This window comes from Sebastes fasciatus, chromosome 3 (genome assembly GCF_043250625.1).
Source record: "Sebastes fasciatus isolate fSebFas1 chromosome 3, fSebFas1.pri, whole genome shotgun sequence".
Lineage (NCBI taxonomy): Eukaryota > Metazoa > Chordata > Actinopteri > Perciformes > Sebastidae > Sebastes > Sebastes fasciatus.
Genome location: NC_133797.1, coordinates 31,722,501 through 31,745,473, shown reverse-complemented (window position 1 = coordinate 31,745,473; position 22,973 = coordinate 31,722,501). Strand labels below are relative to the sequence as shown.

Here is a 22,973-nt window from a genome sequence, read left to right as displayed (position 1 = left end):
TTGTCTAACACTGTAACACTCAAGTTGCATAATGAGCAAATTGGGTGTTATATTTTAAATTGTGTAAAAAGTAAGACTGTAAAATTGTAGTTTTAAAATAGTACTGGCAATTAGATGTTTAATACTTAAATAAAACAGTAAAATAGGAATGTAACTACTGTTTTCAAGGTAAATTAAAGTTCTAAGTGTTTTGGATGAAATCACAAAAGCTATGAGCTTCTTTGTCAAATGAGCTTGATGGACATAAAAACTGCAAGATCCTAAATCAAACATTGATATTATGAGCTGAAGTCAGGATTTTAGGAACACTACGGTCACAAGTCCAGTTCCCCCCCTAGCAAAACTACTTGGTTTGCAATATTTTCAAATTTAATTTGAAGTTGACTTGAACTTTGTCCTCATCTATACTGATAACCTCTGCTGGACTCTCCCTTTCGATCCAGAAAATTGTGGACGTTAACAATGTGTTGAAATCACACAAATGTTAAGTAAACACATAGAACAGCTGCCTTGTTGTGCACATGTAAAAGAAAGATCTCTACGTGTCATACGAAGTGGTATAGAAAATACACCTTTTCTTGCATTAAACATCTCTTTTGCAGCAGCACAGTTACACAGCTAAAATACATTTTGTGTTCCTATGAAGATAAATTCAAAGATGTTTTAAGACACATAAACATACTTTGCTTCAAGTAATAGTTTGTCTGATAAGGTTTATCTATAAAAAGTTCAATTACCTCATTAGGAATTGTTAAAATCCAGAATCTACGAAAAAAAAAATATTTAAAAAGTTTAACTGCTGGACACAAGATGTCTCCGACTACTCGATTTAAAGTTGAGCACAGAAAATTAGCCCTTTCAGCAGTGGGCAACAACGAAGTAACAAAAAGCGAACACTTTTGAGTGAAGGGGGACTTTAAAGGTGCTAAATGTGAGATTGGGAGCAAATCTATTGCCTCCACATGGCGAACAGTGTTAATCTGAGGGGGAACGTCACTTCCACGACAACGCCGTCTGCCGGGACGGCGTTACCAGCTGCAACCGCAATATGAGCGCAGTAGAGTCAACAAAGCAAAGAGAAGCTCAGATTACAACACAAGCGGACTTCATTCTCTGCTCAGGTAGACATTACTCTTCTATATCTTTACATAGACAATAGTTGTTTGATGCTATATTAATGCTCTGAATATCATATCGTATAGAGCACCTTTAAAGACTTCCGTGGTCACAATATTTCAACCCCAAAGGTGATTTTTTTTAAATGCATAATGGGTAGACTACAGTTACTAATGTTCTGTGAAATATTAATATGAATCACTATTGGGAAACTAAAATATGTGAAGAATTATTGGGACTATTATTCCAAAAAAGTCACAAAAAAAGGTCTTATCAAAAGTGTTTTTTTTAATTGAACTCAACAAACTGACAGCTGTCTATAGATGTCATCATACAGGACAAGAACAAACAAACAAATGACAGAAAATATAGAGCTAAACCTGCTGATCGTCCTGACTATACAATCAGAAATCTCTGAGCACGACCTAATTGTTACAGCAGTGCTCTGAGAGGAGGGTTGGGTAGCGGAGGAGAGAGGGAGGGGGATGAAGACAGATTGATGCCCTGTCTGATGTCAGCTGGTGATGGAAAGACAGATGAAGTAAAGAGGACGACCATCCCTCCTTTACCACCTCCTCTGCTCCATCCATTCTCTGCCTGAAGTGATGGTGAGGAGAACTGAGATTGATGGAGAGGGGAGTGACAGGACGCATCGATCACTCGGTGACTTCCTGGTTTTGTTGGTCTGTGCTCATCTTCTCCCTTTCCTTCTTTCTCATCTTGGTGGGAGACACGGAGGGACAGACAGGACCAGAGACAGACAGACAGACAGACACTACTCCATGGCCTCCTGGTTCTCTTGGTCTGCGCTGATCTCCTCGCTGGCCTCTTTGCCCTCCTTGCTCCTCTTGCTCTTCTTGTGTTTGTGCCTCCGGTGGCTGTCGCCCTCCTCGCTGTCGTGCCTCCTCCTGCTACTGCTGCTAATTGAAGAGGAAGGTCAAAAGTGTGGAAAGGGCAGAGGAGGTGAGGAGATTTGAGAAGTAGATGAAATAGATCAGAGGGAGAGTAAAGGGCAGGGAGGGAAGGGAGACAAAAGGTTAGGCAGGGGAGAGGGATAAATAGAGACAAGAAGATCAATGGGTGAAAGAAAGAAAAGGTGAAGTGAAATGGAGATGGACAAAAGGGTAAGTGTGGTGCCAAATCAGAGTCAAGGAGGCGATGTTAGACAAAAGACAAAAGTTGAGACAACCGAAAAACAGAAAACATTTTAATATACAGTTAATTTGTCAATTGACAATCTGCTAAGCCCTTATCTTACTTAGTTGCTGTCCTTTAAGGGTAACTTTGGTATTTTCCCATGTTTTTGCGTGTGTAAGTGGGAGATAAAGAAGTTGGGTAGGAAAGGACCCTACAAAAAACTTTTTTTCTTTACCTTTCACTTGATCCGGCCTGTCTGTTCGCTTGTGGAAGTCTTGTTCTGAAATCTTGTGTCGCATCCATATTGTCGAAAAATAGCTAAATATTCAGCCACGGCATTGAAAATCTTTTAGATAACACTAAGCTACGCTTTCTGTAGTCCAACACCGGCACACCTCTCTCCAACTCTCACTCACGTTTCCACCATTGTCTTCCAGAAAACATGACACAATAACAAACAGACCAGATCTGTAGGGTCCTTTAAATAATGTTGTCAGACACATATAATAACAATCAGAGCCTGTCAGTGGCAAAAACAAGTACTTTTAGACACAAAAACATGAGTCCAGGTTAAAAAATACCAAAGTTATCCTTTAAGTTTGTCAATCTTCCCGTTGTCACACGACACGTATGTAGTTCACAATGATTATTAGAATGATTATTAGTGATTTTTTAAAGAATGGGTCCTTGATTTCAAAAGGTAGACAAAAGCAGTTCCTCATTTCAGGCAGGAAAAATCCAAGGTCACTGGCCAGAAGTGAGAAAACTGCCTTTGTACCGGTCACTGGCAGATTTGATAAGCTGCAGCTAGCCAAGCTAACCTTAGCTCTATGAGTTGGTTGACAACTCGAACGTCTCCAGTTGACTTGTTAATGTTTCAGCTGATTTGTTTCAAAACAAGAATACTATAAAAAGGTTTTAGATATTAAACTGTATGGCGACCTACATGATGTCATGCTAAAAGACTGAGGCTAAAGACGATTCATGTAAAAGACATGGAAATAAACAAACAGCATTGTTCTCGTACAGCTAGTTAGTATGGTACAGAACAATGCAATATCAGACTCGTATTTAAATATAACCCTGTTCAGCCACTTTGATCACGAGCTTGTTCATATTTTAAAAACAGTATATTCTCACTTTAAGCGTAACAAGAGAAAAGGCTAACTGATGTGTTTTGCTTTAAACTTCCCCAAATCCAATAAAGAGCAGGACAGACCTGCTGACATGAGTCTACACTGCAGTAACATCTAGGATCAACTTCTACTCAGTGGAGAAATACCACACAGTGGATGTGCTAGTTGTGAACGTGGCTACCCTTTAAACTCTTTACATGCCGAGTATCACTCTTACTACAGCTCCATGCACACCGCTTCAACATATGGAGAAATCCAAATCTCGACAGGCCCGCTGTGCATAGTTACTGTTGCTAAGCTATGATTGGACAATACCTATTCGAGGGGGAGGGGTTTAGCGAACTGTTTTTGTGTCTGTTGACGTACCTGCGAGAGGACTTGTGGCGTCCTTCCTCTTTCTCTCGGTGCCGTCTCTCTCTGTGTCTTTCCTCTTTCTCTCGGCTCGACCGCTCACGATGTCGCTCCACCCCATAACCACCACGCTGCTCCGGGTACTCGCGGTAACGATACCGCTCCTCTTCGCTATGGACGTTGAAAGAACAAGAGCTTTCACTTTACTGTTTTTAATGTTACAGCAAATTAATATTCGATCAGTCTGTCTGTGACGATGAGGGCCGTTTGCCTAAAATATGCTTTTCAGTGACATTCAAGGGTGAATTCGCAATTATTTTTTTCAAGGCAAGTCAGAGCAACGGCATCAAAGCTTAAAATACTGAAGACAAAATCGTATGATACCTAGTCTAATACCTCAACTCATACCACTCCGATATCAGTGCTCTCTTTTTCCTTAATTTAAAATATGTATAGTTCACAGTGTGAATCATGTTGACGTAAGGTAACATGAAGCCAGGATATCCATGGCACTAAAACCTGAGTTGGCAGCCGGCCGTGACTGAATAAAACACTGACTTTTATGACAACACTAACAAACAAACTGCATTTAATGTGAATCTGTCACGTCATGGCCGATCCACTCACTAGGATCAATGCCGATGCATATCTGGCCGACTGGATTGGTGCACCCACAGACAAAAACTGTGCCTGTGTGCGTTTTTGTCCCTCTCACCTGGTGTAGCCCATAGCTGAAGGGCTGTGCTCCCTCTCTCTCTCCCGCTCATGTGTCCTCTCTCTGGGCCGTTGTTCTCTTTCCTTCTCTCTCTTGTCGTCTCGGCGGGAATAGTAGTCCCAGGGTTTAGAGTTGTCCATCATGGGGGGCCAAGGAGGAGGTACACCTCCAGCCATGGGTGGAGGGTATGCACCTGAGAAGGTAAAGAGGAGGGCAGCCGAAGACTTGGTTATTATTTTGTGTTAAAATGTTTCAAATAGGTGATAATGTAAAACATACCCCCGCTCACTGCTTGACCCCTGATAAAGTAGGGCCAAAGGTTTTGCCAAAAGGCACAACTACATCACACTTTCAACCATCATACCAAATTTGAAGTTCCTCAGTTAAATAGTTTTCCAGTTCTGATCCGGAAACAAAAGTGTGATACGCGAAGGGACGGCAGGACGGACAGCGCTCTATAGCCACGACTACGTTGTCGCGGGGGTATATAATTAAATATGTTCAAAAATAAAACCAACGGTATGAATAGCTTCCACTGTTTTTAAGACATTTCTGTGATTATTTTCCAGAGATCTATTATTCAGATCAACTGAAGTTCTGACGCTGTGATGCTGACTACACAGACAGATTACGATGTAAAGCTTCCTACCTTGAGGGAACGGATAGGGAGGGACAGAGCGTCCATCATAACCTCCAGGGTGGCCACTGTAGAAACAGAGGAAAGACAACATGTTACAGTGTTTGTGTGTGTCCATATGCTCTTGTGCTTCTATCACTATAAGGACAAAATGTTTTCACAGTAAGAGAAATAAAAAAAACGTCTCGTCTTCATGTTCAAAATCTCTACAATGCCAGTGTGTAAAAAAAAGCAGGATATTTTTCAACGGGTGACACAGACGTATGTTTTAACTGTAGACCCTTAAATTTCCCTATTTTAATTCACACTCAGTATTATCTCTCAAGCAGGGCGCTGCTGCACATACATGACCCAAAATAGCAGGTGTGCTTGGAGACGCCCACATAGTCATTGCACCCAGGACCTGCCGACCTTGTGCAATTAAAATAGAGCCCTTAGACGTGTGTATGTGTTTTTACATGTGTGTTACCTGTCCATAGTGGGGATGATAGCAGGAGGGGGCCCGCTAGGTGGAGGAGGAAAACCAGGAGGAGGGACAGTAATGGGTAACCCTACGAGGGAGAAAGAGAGAATGAACACACAGAAAAACACCAGCTGAGAAAGAATAAGATGATGATGATGAACTTACTGGGTGGGGGGATGAGTGGGGGTGCAGCGTTGACGTTGGGTGGTGGAGGGAGGAAAGGAGGCGGGGGAATGTTTGGAGGAAGCGGTCCAGGGGGGAAGAAGGTGGGAATCTTAGCTGGAGTCGGCTCAGCGTCTGTCTGTTCAGAGATCACCTGCACACAAAAGAACAGACAGGATGACAACACACACTCACAGCACTGGTTCTTTTAACTTTAGTTTAGTCAGAGCTAAAACACCACCAGGAAAAATAAAATCACGTATTAAAATTTTTTTTTTTTTTTTTGTCAGAGTGACTGACTGTGTTGCCTCTGTGTACCTGGATATTGTTGCCTTCGAGATTATGTCTGCGTCGCCCTTCAACCCTGCTGATGGTGGCCGTCCCTCCACCAATCACATCTATAGTACCACTCGTCTTCCTGGGAAAAGAATATCAAATATAAAAGTCAAGGCACTGAGCATACACCATGTCTATTGTCACACATACAATAGGCAATGCACAAAATCTCAATATCAAATTCACATGAAAGTCTCTAACAATGTGGTCCTAAATCATTTCCACAGACTGCACAGTTTGATAAACATACAATGACACCTATAGCCTGACACTGGAATTTTTGAGGCCTATGCGGATTTCAATTTAGGGAGCTAAAAATGGCCGACTGTTTGCTATGCGTTTATGTCAGAAAGAATATACAATCTTGCTACAGATCGCTTAGATTTAACGGTAGTCAGTGTTACCGGTGTTACAGTGTTCGGGCATACACCGATTACATTACTTGCCCACCACTCCACCGTCATTTTGTTTTTTTTATAGAAGTGAAACTCATTTAGTTCATTTTCGTGTATCAGTGCCCACGTTCATCAAATAAAAAACTCTATTTTGTAAAATACTAAGCGTGTCTTCAATACATGTCGGACGACGGACTCTACAATCATAAACTAAAAGTGTCTGCTCCGTACGGAGTCTCAGCAGAGAGTAGCAGGAGTCAGATTCCACACACTTGTCACGTGACGAGAGAGAGTTGGCAGACAAGACGATGGCGGAGGATTAGGTGCCAAAGTGAAAAGCAAAAGCGCGTATTTGGCAATATTTCAAATTTAGACCCAATGCTATAAGGGAACCATAACGTTAATGTAAACGTTTGGTATGAAGCCGTAGAGAGGACGGTGTAGTGAAACCGGTGTGCGCGGCGGATGGAAACCTGGAAACCTGCAACCTCGCAGCGAAAGCTCGACCGGAGAGGCCAGACAAACAGTCAGCCATCCAACGTTAAAGATCTGAGTAAGCGCTCTACAGATATTGAGCGTCATCTTTTCTTGTAAAATATCCGGTGTAATCGGTAACGCCGGTGTTGTCACGTTTATTAACCAGTGGGATTCCTCACCATGGATTTTATCACTAATAAATACATTTTGACCCTACAGTTAAGGTTGCAACTTTAATAAAGAAAAATGTATGATCCGTCTAATCTCTACAAAATTACTTTTAATTTGGATCAAGTAATTCTCATAGTTATCAACAGGCCACAAAAAAAGAGCTGTGGATTCAGCTAAAATGATCATATTCTAGGGTCTCTTTCTAAAGCTCTAATGTATGTAACAACTTTCTACGTTATGAAATATGGACATCACCCATCCCAAAAGAAAGAAAGTATCTTTGAGGCCTTGGAAGTTTTATAGTCAAGAAAAACGCGAGGCCCCCTGTTTTAACATCATCAACACATTTGCCATCATGCCCATTTAAGCTTGTGGAGAAAAAGCCATGCCAACTTACGTATAATAGGACATGTCCGGAGGAGGCGGGCCAGGCCACTGTGGGGGAGAGATCCTACCATTTCGAAACAAAGGACAGGGGCAAAGGAGATTATCACTTCTATTGGAAACTGCATGTGTGTTATATTACCAGATATCTTAATAAGTGAAGACAAAAGCAGAAGTGTTACCTGGGGACCTGATTGACAGCGGGTTTGTACATGTTGATAGGAGATGAGAAGTCTGGCTTGGAGGTGTGAACAGGTAAAACGGATATATCCTTGTCATTGCCCGTCCTGCCTTGCTGAACCTAAGAAAGAGCCAAAATAAGCTTGTTAATATATTTCATGTGTTAATTATAGCAGAGATAGTTGATTTTAAAGCAGATATAGGTTTTTTGTTTTTGTCTAATTCATATTGAAATATAGGTGATAGACATGTATGAAATTAAACTATAATGTTTACTTTTGTTAGTGTTCCTCTGACCTAAAAAAAGAGGGTAACGCATTTCTTATAATGAGGAGTTTCTGGTTAAACCACGCAGGAAACTGCTCTGATTCCAACTAACTGATGAGAGGGAGAGGCTTAATGAAGGAAACAAGAAAGGTAGTGACATGTCGAGGGCGTTGACGATAAAACAAGGACAAAGTAAGCACTGGTCTCTCACAGTGATCTTGCTGGTGATGGAGCTGACAGTAGAGACCTCCATGCCCATACGCAGTCTCTTCTGTTTTTCACAGTAAGCCTTCCATGTGTCTTCATTGAAGCCGTAATTAAAGTAGTCTGACAGATCCGCTCCTACAAACACAGACACACAAAACTTGTGAAATGCTGTACATGCTAGACATGACATCATTGTCAATGACACCAAACATCCTGATGATGTACGTAACTGCATTTATTTTTAGCTACACACAGACAGACCTGGCTTCCTCCAGGGTTTCTCTTCGAAGGACTCCATTTCTGCCTCCAGCACTGGAACCCCGTTAATGCTTCCAGGAGCCTCCAGATCCACTCCCTTCATCTTGGAGGCTACGGAAAATAAACAACATAACATGTTAACTGGACACGGAGACTTTGTTCAGACTTTTTATTACTCTCTGTGTATAATATTCATGTTCTGTTTTTTAACAGAACAGTGCAGAAAAGAAATAGCCAGGGATTTTTTTAGGTCAAAACAGAAGGCGGTCCAAGAACAGACGGCGATAGATACCTCCATAAGGTCTGGAGCCTGTTGTCTTTATGTTGAGATTGACAGGTGGAGCTCCATAATTTCTGGGAGGAAAAAATATAAAAACATGTCATTGATATCACATGGTCTATATCTATCTATATATATATATACAGTATATATATATATATATATATATATATATATATATATATATATATATATAAATATATATAAATAATACCATAGGCAAGTAAAGAATAGGAACAGTCAATTCTGTGGTGAATAAGCTTCTTGTGTACAATGACAAGATCAATGCCAGCTTCAGTTACTTTTATATGTTGCACTCCAAAGCTTTAGCATCCTCAGACCAGAAGAGCTATTTTTGCCTCATGTCGAGGCACCAACAAGCTTATAAAGTACAATCAGAGGAAAGATATTGTTGATTTTCTGCTGGTCATGGACAAACATCAATGGGTTAACAGTGTTCTGAGCCCATTTCTGAAAACTACCTAAAATTTTAGTGTGGAAAAACCTTGAATTCTACAGTACTGTATGTCTAAAGGTTCTTTAATTTGTGGATGTTATATTTATTTGCGCATGTTATTCTCATCCATAAAAACTACAGAAAGTTTTGAAATCACTTCATTTTGACATCAGAACATTTGAATTTGAATTTGAACCATGATCAGCGGTAGAGTCGTTCTGTGCCGGCTGTGCTATTGTTTTCCTATGGGGAGAGCGGTTCCGCCCGACTAGGCGGAAGCACTACCCTTGGTGTGGCACACTGCTTGAAACTGCCACCGAGCGCTGCACTCAATGTTAAAATTATTTCAACTCTGATCTCGGTTGCCGCTGACCTTTCAAAGTGCAACCAATGAGAACAGCTGCAACTGTTGTTGTTGCCCAGAAACAGTGAATGGTGTTCCTTGCGCTCTTTTTGGTGACATATTATAACAGCTGCCTCTGCAAGGCTCTGCGCCCTACCTCGCGGTGAGTTAAGAGCAAATTTCTTATCATGTGAAGGCAGCTTTAGAGCTTAGCTTTATGAGTCTGGTAGGAACACACAAGTTTTCTTTGTTTATAACCAAAATTCAAATATGAAGTTTGTTTGAAGTAACCAATGACTGTTTAAATAATCTGCAAAAACCTACGTGTACTGTGGTGCTCCAGTTTTAATGTCTCCAATGGTGACGCGGACATCATCATCGTCATCATCACTGTCGCTGTCACTGTCGACATCCTCAGCACCTGCACCTTCACCATCACCCGTCGCCTGACAGACCGGGAAAAAAAAAAGGGATGAGACATGAGCATTTCTCAGAGGGACAGAAAACAACTGTAAGAGGAATGAAAACTGTGAGCTGAGCAAGCACATAAACAAAAACAAAACAGACAAAAAAGCATGGCACAGGTCACAACACAGACTGTGACTGTGTGCATGCACGCTACCTACCTCAGAGGCCACTCCATTTCCTGTAGCGTGTGCAGCTCCATCCTCTGTTGAGGCATCAGCGGGTGCACTGTAGATGAAATGAAGCATTAAACATAACATTTCTTTAAATTACAGACAGCAGCATATAACAACCAAATATTCACATAACATCCTCAGACAACGCAAATGAGTTAATAAACGCCCAGAAAAATAGCCTCCATCTAAAAGGCACATGATGTCCACATCAAAACTGTGTAGGAATGGGCTTTCAAAGACCCAGTGAAAATTTCTTTTAACCAGTGCTTGAACAGGATATAAGCACGGAGTACAAAATGTGTTGCATGTCAACACCTGCATGCTCTTAGATCTCTATAACTTCCCGGTCACAATGCAAATGTAACACAGGATTAAAAGGTACGATTCAACACAAAACAGCAACTTAATCCAGGTATTTTTATCCAGTTATTTCTTTCTGGTGCTCTTAAAGCGTTGCTTACACCTGCAATTATCTAAAAATGATCTAATTATATAAGATAAGATAGAACTTTATTAATCCCGAAGGAAATTCTCGTGCCAGAGATGGCTCAAAAATGAACAAAATTACAACAAGTTCAAGTGTATAGAATAAAAATGACTATTTCTAGCACCAGTGCCTAAAAGAATAACAATTAAGTAAGATACATTTAGTAAAATTAGTAAATAAGATAAGTAAAATAAAAAAGGTAAAGTAAGCTAAAAAACAGAAAAGGGGTAATATTGCATGTGATGAGAAACGAATATTGCACATGTTGGACATTAATATTGCACACAATGAACAGTGATATTGCACACGAGAATGGAAAAAGTAGTATTGCACATGATATTGATATTATTGTTGTTGTACAACAATATATGTGTATTCAACTGTAATTTGTATATGTTGATAAGTCATCAGTCAGTCCATCAATGCATTTTTCTTTGAAACCTACAAATGCATACCTATGAATGTGTAAATTAAGATGGGGGGTTTTATGCTTCTTTGAGGTTTCTCTTTGTGCTGCTATGAATTAGCACACCAGAGGATGTAAACAGGTGTATTCTGAGTTTTTAAAACCACTTCAGAATCAGAATCAGAATTGTGTTTTATTGCCAGGTGTAAGAGATTTACACTAGGAATTTGCTTTGGTTATGTTGGTGCAAGTCAAACAGTATAATAACAAAATAGATAAAAACGTTAGAATAAAATAGAATTAAAAAAAATTGAAATTTTAAGAATATACAAAATACAAAATAAGCTTTAAACAAAATAAACATGATATATACAGATAGTGCAAATATTGCCGGAGTGCAAACAATCAGGTATCAGAGGGAGAGAGAGGGATACAGTAGGGGGTGTTATTTAGAGTGTATGAAAGAGGGGGAGAGCCAGTGTCGGCGGGGCAATAGTGTGTGTGTGTGGGACGGAGAGAGTCACAGGGGGGCAGAGGGGCTGTTGGAGAGCCCCACTGCCATGGGGAAAAAACTGTTTTTATGGCGTGAGGTTTTGGTCCTGATGGACCTTAACCTCCTGCCAGATGGCAGAGTCTGAAATAGATGGTGACCAGGATGGGAGGGGTCACTCACAAAAAGGCCAAGGTGTTTATATGGGTGAACACAGATGTTTAATACCTGACTGCAGCATTCAGTTTGGCTTCCTCGTCCTCATCTTTGCTCTCAGACTCATCTGAAAGATAAAAAAAGAAAATGCATATATTATTATATTTCAAACAACTCATTCATTAGCTTCTGTGCACAAATCACAACAGAGAACAACAGGTGCAATTACCTCATGTTTAAAGGTAAATATACCACGTGTTTAATATGTGACAGAGACACATTTAATACATTTTGTAAAGTTATATTGAGCTGCAGAAGGCCGGGGAAAGCATTACAGCTAGCTTAGCTCCCAGGCTAACTCTGTAATTAACAGTGTTGTTGATTAGCAGCTCATTAACAGAGCAGCTCACACACACACTGGTCTCTTTCTGTCAACAGGAGGACAGTGTTGTTGATGTGTTACCTCCATACAGCCATTCCTCCTCCTCGTCTCCAGCGCTCGCGTCGGTGGTTTTGTCTGCTTCCTCCGCAGCAGCAGACATGTTCAGCTAACAGCTAACACGTTAACACGATAAACTCACTAAACACACGAAACAGCAGCTTCACACTACAAACGCAGTGTTCAACAGAGCTTCTAGATGTAGATATGTATCCCCTTCAGCGGGGGAAGGCGGTTCTGTATAAATATTAAGCTTTCTTTAGATGCTTTAGATTCATCTCCAAACCTCTCCAGCTAAGAGTGGAACCCGGAAGTGGTTGTTTGTTTGTTGGCGTCCCGCTAAGAGGTGGAGGAGCTGCAGAAAACACAGCGCCCCCCGGCGGCCTGGACACGTCATTACAGCTTCATACACATCAATACTGAGATAATAAACAATAAACACGCTTTAATCGTCGTTATATATTGTTTTGTATATTGTGTGCTTCGGTACATATCATCAACCAGTGGGATTCCTCACCATGGATTTTATCATTAATAAATAAAAAAATTTTGACCCCACAATATCCTGAAATCATCATTGATTTCTTTATTTACACCTGTGCTTATCCTACTGCTACATGTCAAAATTTCCTTTGTGAAAAAGACCTCATGGGCCCCAAAAAGCCTCAGGGTCACTGATGCTTGGTGGTAATTTGATTGACAGCAAATTGTGCACATTCAAAATTAATATTAACCAGCATCAGAAAACGTGCTAAATCTGATTAATATGATTTACATATCTATCATAAACAGAAAAATAATAATAATACACAGAACCACATCCTTATTGTTTCTTAAATCTGGATTGAAACAGCAAGATGTTTAAACTGGTTGGGAAGTTGTCAGTAGAGTGCTGACGACGTGACTAAATGCCCAGAATATGTTTTTTAACTTGGATGGTGGGTACACCATACTGTAGGCCTATGAACACAAAAAACAACAGAATAAAGAACAACGTTGTTGGACACTGAACCAGTGTATTACTATTATTATTTTGTGCATTGCTTGTTTGATTATGCAACCCATCAGGCTTCACAAAGGCTGCTGACAGTTAACTCAGTCAAATTACGAATTTCATACGAGCCTGCTTTATCTCCTTGTCTGTCAAGTATCAAACTAAAAAAAAGGCACCGATTCCACTGTTGCCATCACCTGCTCCACAGCGACTAGCTGGTTTTAAATCTTTTAGTTTACCAGTAATGTTGAAAAACTGTATGAAGCCGTAGGTTTAATTTTGATGAAGTTTCTGAACTGCTGATAGTGAAAACATATTGGCCCCACAACGATGATGATTTTAATATCCAAAAATCTGTTTTTAATTATGTGGTTTTGGTAGAAGTGAAATTGCATTGTGCACTAGAGCTGCAACGATTAATCAATTAATTAGTTGTCAACTAGTAAATTAATCGCCAACAATTTTGATAATTGATTAATCTGTTTGAACAATTAAAAAAAAGTCATAATTCTCTGATTCTCAGCTTCTTAAATGTGAATATTTTCTGTTTTTTTTTTTTTACTCCTCTATGACAGTAAATTGAACATCTTTGAGTTGTGGACAAAACAGGCGTCATCTTGGGCTTTGAGAGACACTGATGGACATTTTTCATCGTTAGTTGCAGCTTGGTAGTACACATAAAAACATAACCTTTAGAAGAGGAGGTGAAAATAAAATACACAAAACACACTTATCTAAATATTTCAGTATACAGATCAGTATATGGTGCAAACCCTTGGTGACAGCAGACATACACTATGTACAGAGACACAGTAGGTGGTGGTGGAGGCTGTCAGTAGGGGCCCACAGCTCAGTATTGCACCACGACCCCTGAGTGGATTCATCTCATGGATGTATTAAGATTCATCTGACCATGGCCACGCGAGTAAAGTTGGGCACTGACGAGCCATACTCTACTCAGAGTGTACCCTGGACACGTCATTACAGCTTCATACACATCATAAATACTGAGATAATAAACAATAAACACGCATTAATCGTAGTTATATATTGTTTTGTATATTGTGTGCTTCGGTACATATCATCTGTCACTGTCAATATAAATCCTACTCTGACTGGGTATACAGTATATAGACATGCTTACATGTACATACTGTACATAATCATCCTGTATCCACGTAAATTTACAGAACACTTGCCTTATATATAGAATTATTTTTTCTTTAAAAAAAAAAAATAATTATAATTATTATTATTTTTAAATAATATATATTTTAATATATTTCTTAATTCTTTTATTTCTTTTATATATATATATATATATTAGGGCTGTCAATCGATTAAAATATTAATCGCATGATTGTCTTGTCCACTTTATCAAGAGCTCGTTATCCTAAGAACATTTTAAAAGGAAATTATCATCACATTTAATTCATGATGTCTAATTATCGTTTGATATGTTTCGATATATTTTCTTTTTTTTCTGTACTGTTTTCTATATGTATTTCATTGTTTTTATTGGATTGTTTTCCAATGTTTGGTTAGGTTTTTCTGCACATTTTGTGTACTTCTTGTTATTGTTTAACTTTTGTTGTATTTTTAAAATTATGTTAGTTTAGATCTTTCTTCCTTTTTTGTTATTGTTTTTTGGGGGGGGGAGGTCCTTTGTATAAGCCTGTGGCTTCTTGACCTCTCCTGACACTTTTTTTTTTTTTTTTTCATTGACTGGATTTTGTGCAGTTTTATATATGTGCAAATAAATAAATAAAAATAAACAGTCAATCGTGATTAATCACAAATGAATCGCACATGTTTTATCTGTTCAAAATTTACTTTAAGGGAGATTTGCCAAGTATTTAATACTCTTATCAACATGGGAGTGGGCAAATAGGCTTGCTTTATGCAAATGTATGTATATATTTATTATTGGAAATCATTTAAGAACACAAAACAATGACAAATCATGTCCAGAAACCCTCACAGGTACTGCATTTACCATACAAAATATGCTCCAATCATAACATGGCAAACTGCAGCCCAACAGGCAACAACAGCTGTCAGTGTGTCAGTGTGCTGACACGACTATGACTTACCCAAAACTGCGATTAAATGTGATTATCATAAATTGGGCATGTCTGTAAAGGGGAGACTCGTTGGTATCCATAGAACCCATTTTCATTCACATATCTTGATGTCAGAGGTCAAGGGACCCCTTTGAAAATCTAGCTTTAAAACTGAGACTGTTACTACCTAAAAATCGCAAGTTGCGTTAATGTGTTAAAGAAATTAGTAGTATTAAAACAAATTTGCGTTAACAAGTTATTATCATGTGAACTTTGACAGCCCTAAAGTATATACATATTACGAGAGATGCATAAAACCGGAGTCATATTGTGTGGAAAATACATGGAGGAATTATGGGATGATGGCCCCTGCTGACTCAAAAGGCTCCTGTCTCAGCCCCGGACACAAGTTGTCATAATGGCGTCTTTGTTATGGGATGTGACATCTTAAGGGTGAAGAAGTTTTGACTGATTCCCTTGACTCTCCTACAAGAAACGTTAACTGTCATAGTCATATGACAGGCATGCTTGGGTTACTCTTGACCCCTTGGGCTCATGGGCCTCTGGTGATCCTTAGGCAAATAACCTTCAACTGTGAAAATGCACTATATGGCCAAAAGGACAAAAACATGAACATTCATTCCTTTACTCTTCTGGGAAGGCTTTCCACAAGACTATGGACCCGCCTGCAAGGCTGGATTACCTAGTAGCCAACAGGCCTTTTTTACAGAAGACATTTTGACTTTTCATAGTGGGAAAAGCACAGGTGTTAGCCTACTAATAACACTAACGGTGGCTCCGTTCTATTCCAAGTGTCCCAGTAAAAGGGACAATGAGCCAGCACGCACAATATCCTGAAATCATCATTAATTTCTTTATTTACACCTGTGCTTATCCTACTGCTACATGTCAAAATTTCCTTTGTAAAAAAGACCTCACAGGCCCCAAAAAGCCTCAGGTTCACTGATGCTTGGTGGTAATTTGATTGACAGCAAATCGTGCACATTAAAAATTAATATTAACCAGCGTCAGAAAACATGCTAAATCTGTTTAATATGATTTACATATCTGTCAAAAACAGAAAAATAATAATAATACGCAGAACCACATCCTTATTGATAAAGTATGAACATTCACATTTATGTGGGGTTTCTTAAATCTGGATTGAAACAGAAAGATGTTTAAACTGGATGTGAAGTTAAGTGCTGACTTGACGTGACTAAATGCCCAGAATATGTTTTTTAACTTGGATGGTGGGTACACCATACTGTAGGCCTATGAACACAAAACCAGCAGAATAAAGAACAACATTGTTGGACAACATTGTATTATTTTGTGCATTGCTTGTTTGATTATGCAACCCATCAGGCTTCACAAAGGCTGCTGACAGTTAACTCAGTCAAATTTAAAATTTCATACGAGCCTGCTTTATCTCCTTGTCTGTCAAGTATCAAACTAAAAAAAAGGCACCGATTCCACTGTTGCTGTCACCTGCTCCACAGCGACTAGCTGATTTTAAATCTTTTAGTTTACCAGTAATGTTGAAAAACTGTATGAAGCCGTAGGTTTAATTTTGATGACGTTTCTGAACTGCTGATAGTGGGAACATATCGACCCCAAAACGATGCTGATCTTAATATCCAACAGTCTGTTTATAATTATGTGCTTTTGGTAGAAGTGAAATTGCATTTTACACTAGAGTTGCAACGATTAATCAATGAATTAGTTGTCAACTATTAAATTAATCACCAACTATTTTGATAATTGATTAATCTGTTTTCTAAATTCTCTGATTCTCAGCTTCTTAAATGTGAATATTTTCATTTTTTTTTACTCCTCTATGACAGTAAACTGAATATCTTTGAGTTGTGGACAAAACAGACGTCATCTTGGGCTTTGAGAGACACTGATGGACATTTTTCACCATTTTCTGACATTTTACAGACCAAACAACTAATCGATTAATCAAGAAAATAATCAACAGATTAATCAACCTTGAAAATGATCGTTAGGTGCAGCTTGGTAGTACACATAAAAACATAACCTTTAGAAGAGGAGGTGAAAATAAAATACACAAAACACACTTATCTAAATATTTCAGTATACAGATCAGTATATGGTGCAAACCCTTGGTGACAGCATACATACACTATGTACAGAGACACAGTAGGTGGTGGTGGAGGCTGTCAGTAAGGGCCCACAGCTCAGTATTGCATCAGGACGCCTGAGTGGATTCATCTCATGGATGTATTAAGATTCATCCGGCCATGGCCACGAGAGTAAGGTCGGGCACTAACGAGCAATACTCTACTCAGAGTGTACCTAGGACACGTTTTGAGACTCGGGGAAATCGTGCTTTCCAGTCTTCAGCCCCTAAGCTTTGGAATATTCTCCCAAAAAGCTTTAGGTCTTTGAACTCTGTGGACTCTTTTAAAAAGCTGCTAAAAACCCATCTTTTCAGACTGGCAGCATGTGGAATTTCATGTTTTAACTTGTGTCTTTCTTTCTTTCTTGTATATTTTATCCAGTGTTTTTATCTTTTATTTATTTGATTCTATTTGATTTTATGTGACTTTATTTCTTTGACTGTGAAGCACTTTGTGACTGGTGTCTGTAAAAGGGGCTATATATAAAACGTATGTAAAACTTTGCCTGCTTTGCTTGAATTTGGGCGATAACACTTGCAGTGCAGTCCAATTCATCCCAAAGGTGTTGTATGGGGTTGAGGTCAGGGTTGTGTGCAGGCCAGTCAAGTTCTTCCACACCAAACTGGGAAATATTCCTTTATGGACTCACTCACAACAGAAAAGGGACTTCCCCCAAACTGTTTCCACAGAGATGGAAGCACACTACTGTCTAAAATATCATATATGGATGTAGTATTTAGTATCTCTTAGGAGCGCAAACTATAAAAAGCAGCCCCAGGCCAAAAGAAGACAAAAGTATGTGCTTTGTATGTAAAACTTTTAAATACAACAGAGAGAGAGATAGAGAGAGAGAGAGAAAGAGAGAGAGACAGAGAGAGAGAGAGAGAGGAGTGCAGTTGTGAGTGAAAAGTTACAGGGTTTAATTGCTAAGGAAGCATGCAAAGGAAATGAAGAAGGCACTCCACCCTGCTCCAGTGGCCAGCATTAAGACATGTGGTTGTTGGATTTACTGAGATGCAACAAGGTGTAATAATCAATATACTGTAGCTCTATGACTATAGCTGTGTAGATTTAAAGCAGGGCATTGCTGGAAAAGAGAAAACATCCTCAATATATAATATAGCCTTTAATAATAACATTATTTTCATGCCACTTCTCTTACTGTAACACACTTACAAAGTGATTAAGCAGAGACACTAATAAGATTATACAAATAAAACAAGACTGAATGAGATGAAATGATAAATAATAATGCAATATAATCCAGGAGATATGAAATAATGCAACTAAATGCCAGTTTAAAATGTGTATTTTTAGCTGTATTTTGAAAGGAAAATAGAATAGTGTGGCTTGTGAGTGATATAGTATCACGAAAGCGAACGCACGGTCACCTTAGGTCGCAAATCCAGATTTAGGAGCTGATAGAGGAGCTGTTTCTGACCTAAGTACACCCTTGCATGTATCGGCTTAGTGGGTCTCGAAGCTTGGAGCCAATCCATTTAATGCCTTATGAGTGATTCTCAATTTAATTTCTCTGAATGTACTGAATGTGCTGACTTTCTCCACCAGTTTTTGCCCAAAGCCCACACATTCCACCCATCCTGCCCGAGGTTCAAATTGTTTATTTTGTTCTCACTCACAGAGAGCCGTATAGTGCATCCTATATGAACTCAAGCTGCAGCTGCAGGCTCATCATCAGCAAACAGATTGCTGTTGTGGTTCTGTTTGCACAAGAAGTCGCCCCCGTTAATGCAAAGAGAGGATTGTTAATGCATTTATGGCCATTGACCATGTTAAGTGGAAGCCACTTTCACTTTGTCAGTAAACGACAAGGAAATCTGTGGATTCGCTCGCTCTGTCTTTTCTCCACCACTTTAGCTATTATCACTTCTGTACAGTGGTGATTATTACACAGAGGCGTGGACAACATTCACACATGCTCTGATGGATCTGATGCTTAAATGAAATCAATAAGGAAACATGCACATACATGTGGGTATAGATGCGATCATGCATACACACAGTGGTAATTCTATATTTGTGAGCACATTGATTTCTTCCCACATAGGGGTTCATATCACAAGTATCTACTGTATCACATCATGCATTTGAGCTTTTGTGTGGATCTCCATATGTTCACAGCACACACACACACACACACACACACACACACACACACACACAGACACACAGAGAGAGAGACAGTAGAGAGAGGGGATGCCAATGGTCTCAGTTAAACTAATCATGGAAATTGCATTTATTTCATTCACTCTGCCTCCCCTGACCTCATCTTACTCCTCTCTGTCTTTTACCCCATCTGCTTTCTGATCACAGACCCTCCCCCTTTTCTCTCCACCTCTTTTCCCTCATTTGATGCGTTTTTCTTCCATCTCTCTATTTAATCATCCCCTCTCCCTCTTCCATCATGTGTACTCAAATGTTTCAAATTCCAATTTGTTAGATTGGCCACCCGATTCGATTCGATTCGACAGTTGTCAGGCTATTAAATAAGCGTAATCAGTTGCTATAAACACCATAGATGTGGGTCATTAGGTGCCTACTATGCCTACTATGTTGTAAAAGTGAAAGTGAAACATTTAAAACTGAATGAAATATCACGTTATAAAACATAAACAAAAAAGCTTCTTTGGGTTTAGGCAACAAAACTACAACTTTTTTAGGTTTAGGCAAAATAAAAACAGTTAAGTTTAGGGAAAAACATTGTGTTTTAGGTTAAAATAACTATGAACACAAAGACAACTACACATTGTTGGTTTCACATGTGATGCAAACTCTGGTCTCCATCGTCCCCAACCTCCACCCCTTCTGGAGTTTCACACTGTCTATACCACAGCGTCTGACTTCCACTTCTGCTCCTGTCATAATTACTACAGTCACTAGAGGTTGCTGTCGTGTTCTTTTATACCTTCTTTTGGTGATTTACCATGTGAATAGATAATAAAACCTACTAGTGGGTGTAGTAGGCCCCTATTGACCCACATATATGGGGCGTATAGCGACTGATAACGCCTATTTAATAGCCTGACAACAGTCTAATCGTCTGGATTGGCGTAGCCATAATTGCTGCTGGCTTTTTGGTAAAGCATATTGTACAAGGTTGACATTAAGTATAATAATTCCGACAACACAATAACAAGACAGGTTAAAACTGAACACAGCATCTCCACATTTTGAGATTTTGAGTGAATCAGATAAATTGAAGGATTAAGTGTTTCTTTATGCAGAATTCAAAAAAAAAATTTCACTTGCCCAGTCGGGCAGGTGGGTCAGAAAATTACTTGCCCAAAGTACATTTTTACTTGCTCCTATACAAATTGTTTTATTTATTAGAGGTTATCAAATAACAACAAAGAACAAAGTTAATTGTCAGGTTTAATCTTTATTTAAGTGAATGAATCTGGGGTTTCGCCCACATTCTCTAACGCCACCTAACCAAACTCATGTTTTCAGGATAATTGAAATGCTCGTTAGAAACATTCATACTGTAAATCTTGAACAAAATAAATCACTTAAAATCCCATTGGATTATCTGAAAAACGAATTATCTAATTAACTTGTGAAAAGTTGACATTTTGGAGATACATGGTTTTCACAGGACAGCAACACTATACTATACAACACTATACAATCACATCACCACAAGGTAAACTACAATGTAAGAAAAGTATTTTTGCAAACAAATCGTTGAAATAAATTAATATGAAAAGGTATGTTTAACAGTTTAACAGTTTATTTAACAGTTGACAGGTGACAGGTGTTTCTACTACTTTGTCCACCCCATTTATATCATTGAGGGTAGACCAAATAACAGAAACTGGACATTACAACCTTCCTGAAGGTATAGGATTTATTGCTGGACTGTATGAGTTTTAGCTATAAGTGTACCTAATAAACTGGCAACTGACTGTACAATACAGCAGAACCGTGCAGCCCAGAACAACAATCTAATGTAACGGTAATGGTGAGAACCAAACAAGAACAGAGGTGAAACTCAAAAGAGGAGTTCAGTACAGTTTCATGTGTTGTCCCTCTGGTACTCCCTCCGGCTGTGACCTGCTCTGACGTACGTTTGCTGCCTCTCATCACTTCTTTTTCCATGACCTCTTCCTCCCTCCTCTCTCACTCCACCCCTGTATTTTACCCCTCTGCTCTCCACCCTCTTGTTTACCTTTATTTCTCATTCCTTTCACCCTCCGTATCATCCCGTCTCTCTCCGTGCTCCCTCCCTCCCTGCGTCCATCCCTCTCTCCTTACGGTGGATTAGGGCTTCTTACAGACTAGTCGATGCTAATCAGGTTTATCCAGACAGAGGGCGATCATTGGGCTATCAGTAATTACACACGCATCATATTAGCTCACTCAGATATTGTGCCTTGGCACATTTTCAATCCACATCATCTCTTTGGATCTAACATATGGTTATCACAACAGCGTGATGCCATACGTGACAGCTTAACAATTAACAGTTTCTACTCTTTTGTTTTGCAACACAAAGATCCATCTGTTGTGAAAATAAATAAATGCTTGTTTGTTTCAAGCTAAAGCCTCAGAATATGAGTTACAAATGTGATTACAGAAGCTGTACTTTTTTTTCTACTGATGTGCCATTAAGATTATAAATAATTGATTTTGCTCTGTTGTTTATTGCAAAACAACAATTTAAACAGCTAACATAGGATGTCCCTCTATGATAACGTTTAAAGGACCTGTGTGTAACATTTAGCGGGATGTATTGGCAGAAATGTAATATAATATTAATAAGTATGGTTTCTTTAGTGTATAATCACCTGATAATAAGAATTTTTGTCTTTTCGTTACCTTAGAATGAGACGTTTATATCCACATAGGGAGCGGGTCCTCTCGACGGAGTCCGCCATGTTGCACCGCCATGTTTCTATGGTAACACAGAACGGACAAACCAAACACTTAACTTTTCCTGCTTGGACCAGAGTCGATAACGTTACTCGCTGCTGCTGTCGCCGCCGCTCTCTCTCTCTCTTGCTTCACCACTCACTTCCCACATGCTCCAAATGGCTCCAGAGAGGGCTTTCGTGTCGGCCACCGTAGCTCTCCAATGCGCTTGGCACACGGGAGAAGCTTCAGCTGGTTGCAATCTCCTCACCTCACCTCACCACTAGATACTGGCAGATCCTACATACTGGACCTTGAAAGCATAAAGTTCAACATTTTGGGAATTATGCTTGTTTGCTTTCTGCGGAGATTTAGATGAGAAGCTACAGCCAGCAGCTAGTTAGCCTAGCTTAGCATAAAGACTGGAAACAGGGGGAAACAGCTAGCCTGGCTCTGTCCAAAGGTAACACAATCCACCTATAAGCCCCTCTAAAGCTCACTAATAAGCACGTCTTTGTTTGTTTAATCTGTACGGTTTTACGGACGTTTTTTGAGGGACTATTTCTTGGCTCTGAGCAGTTGTCAAGGCAACCAATGGAGACTCCGTGAAGTTACTGCCAAGAAATAGTCCAGCACTCAAATTGTCTTTATTGTACTTTTTTTGTAAAGATTAGAAAAATAATCAGATGTGACAGTGGTATCAATCTTCCATTTAAATCTGACAGAAAGCAGAAAATGTCAAACTATTCCTTTAAGGTTATGAATATAGATCTCTGGATTCAATCAAAGTAAATGACATTAAAGTG

At 39.3% G+C, this 22,973-nt stretch overlaps 1 protein-coding gene across 2 annotated transcripts; it reads right to left on the bottom strand.

Annotated features, from left to right (window-relative positions):
• Window positions 1-1,384: 1,384 nt before the first annotated feature.
• Window positions 1,385-12,414, bottom strand: fip1l1b (FIP1 like 1b (S. cerevisiae)). 2 transcript variants are annotated; one of them, XM_074630265.1, is made up of 16 exons: window positions 12,116-12,414; window positions 11,725-11,779; window positions 10,099-10,165; window positions 9,797-9,918; window positions 8,685-8,746; window positions 8,396-8,503; window positions 8,139-8,269; window positions 7,663-7,781; window positions 7,494-7,547; window positions 6,036-6,135; window positions 5,721-5,871; window positions 5,562-5,643; window positions 5,105-5,160; window positions 4,456-4,648; window positions 3,756-3,911; window positions 1,385-2,036 (listed from the first exon to the last, which is right to left on the bottom strand). In XM_074630265.1, exons 1-16 carry the CDS (start codon window positions 12,192-12,194, stop codon window positions 1,892-1,894), a joined length of 1,680 nt encoding a protein of 559 aa, XP_074486366.1. In that variant the 5' UTR covers window positions 12,195-12,414; the 3' UTR covers window positions 1,385-1,891. The 2 variants fall into 2 exon arrangements, with proteins under 2 accessions (XP_074486366.1, XP_074486367.1); XM_074630266.1 differs by having other exon boundaries at window positions 1,385-2,033.
• Between the last annotated feature and the right edge of the window lie 10,559 nt (window positions 12,415-22,973).

Coding starts and splice junctions, on each gene's coding strand:
- fip1l1b (XM_074630265.1), bottom strand. CDS start 12,194: ATGTCTGCTGCTGCGGAGGAAGCAGACAAAACCACCGACGCGAGCGCT. Junction 7,548..7,662: donor GCTGTCAATCAGGTCCCCAG/GTAACACTTCTG, acceptor TCGAAATGGTAG/GATCTCTCCCCCACAGTGGC. Junction 5,161..5,561: donor ATCATCCCCACTATGGACAG/GTAACACACATG, acceptor CTGTTTCTACAG/TGGCCACCCTGGAGGTTATG.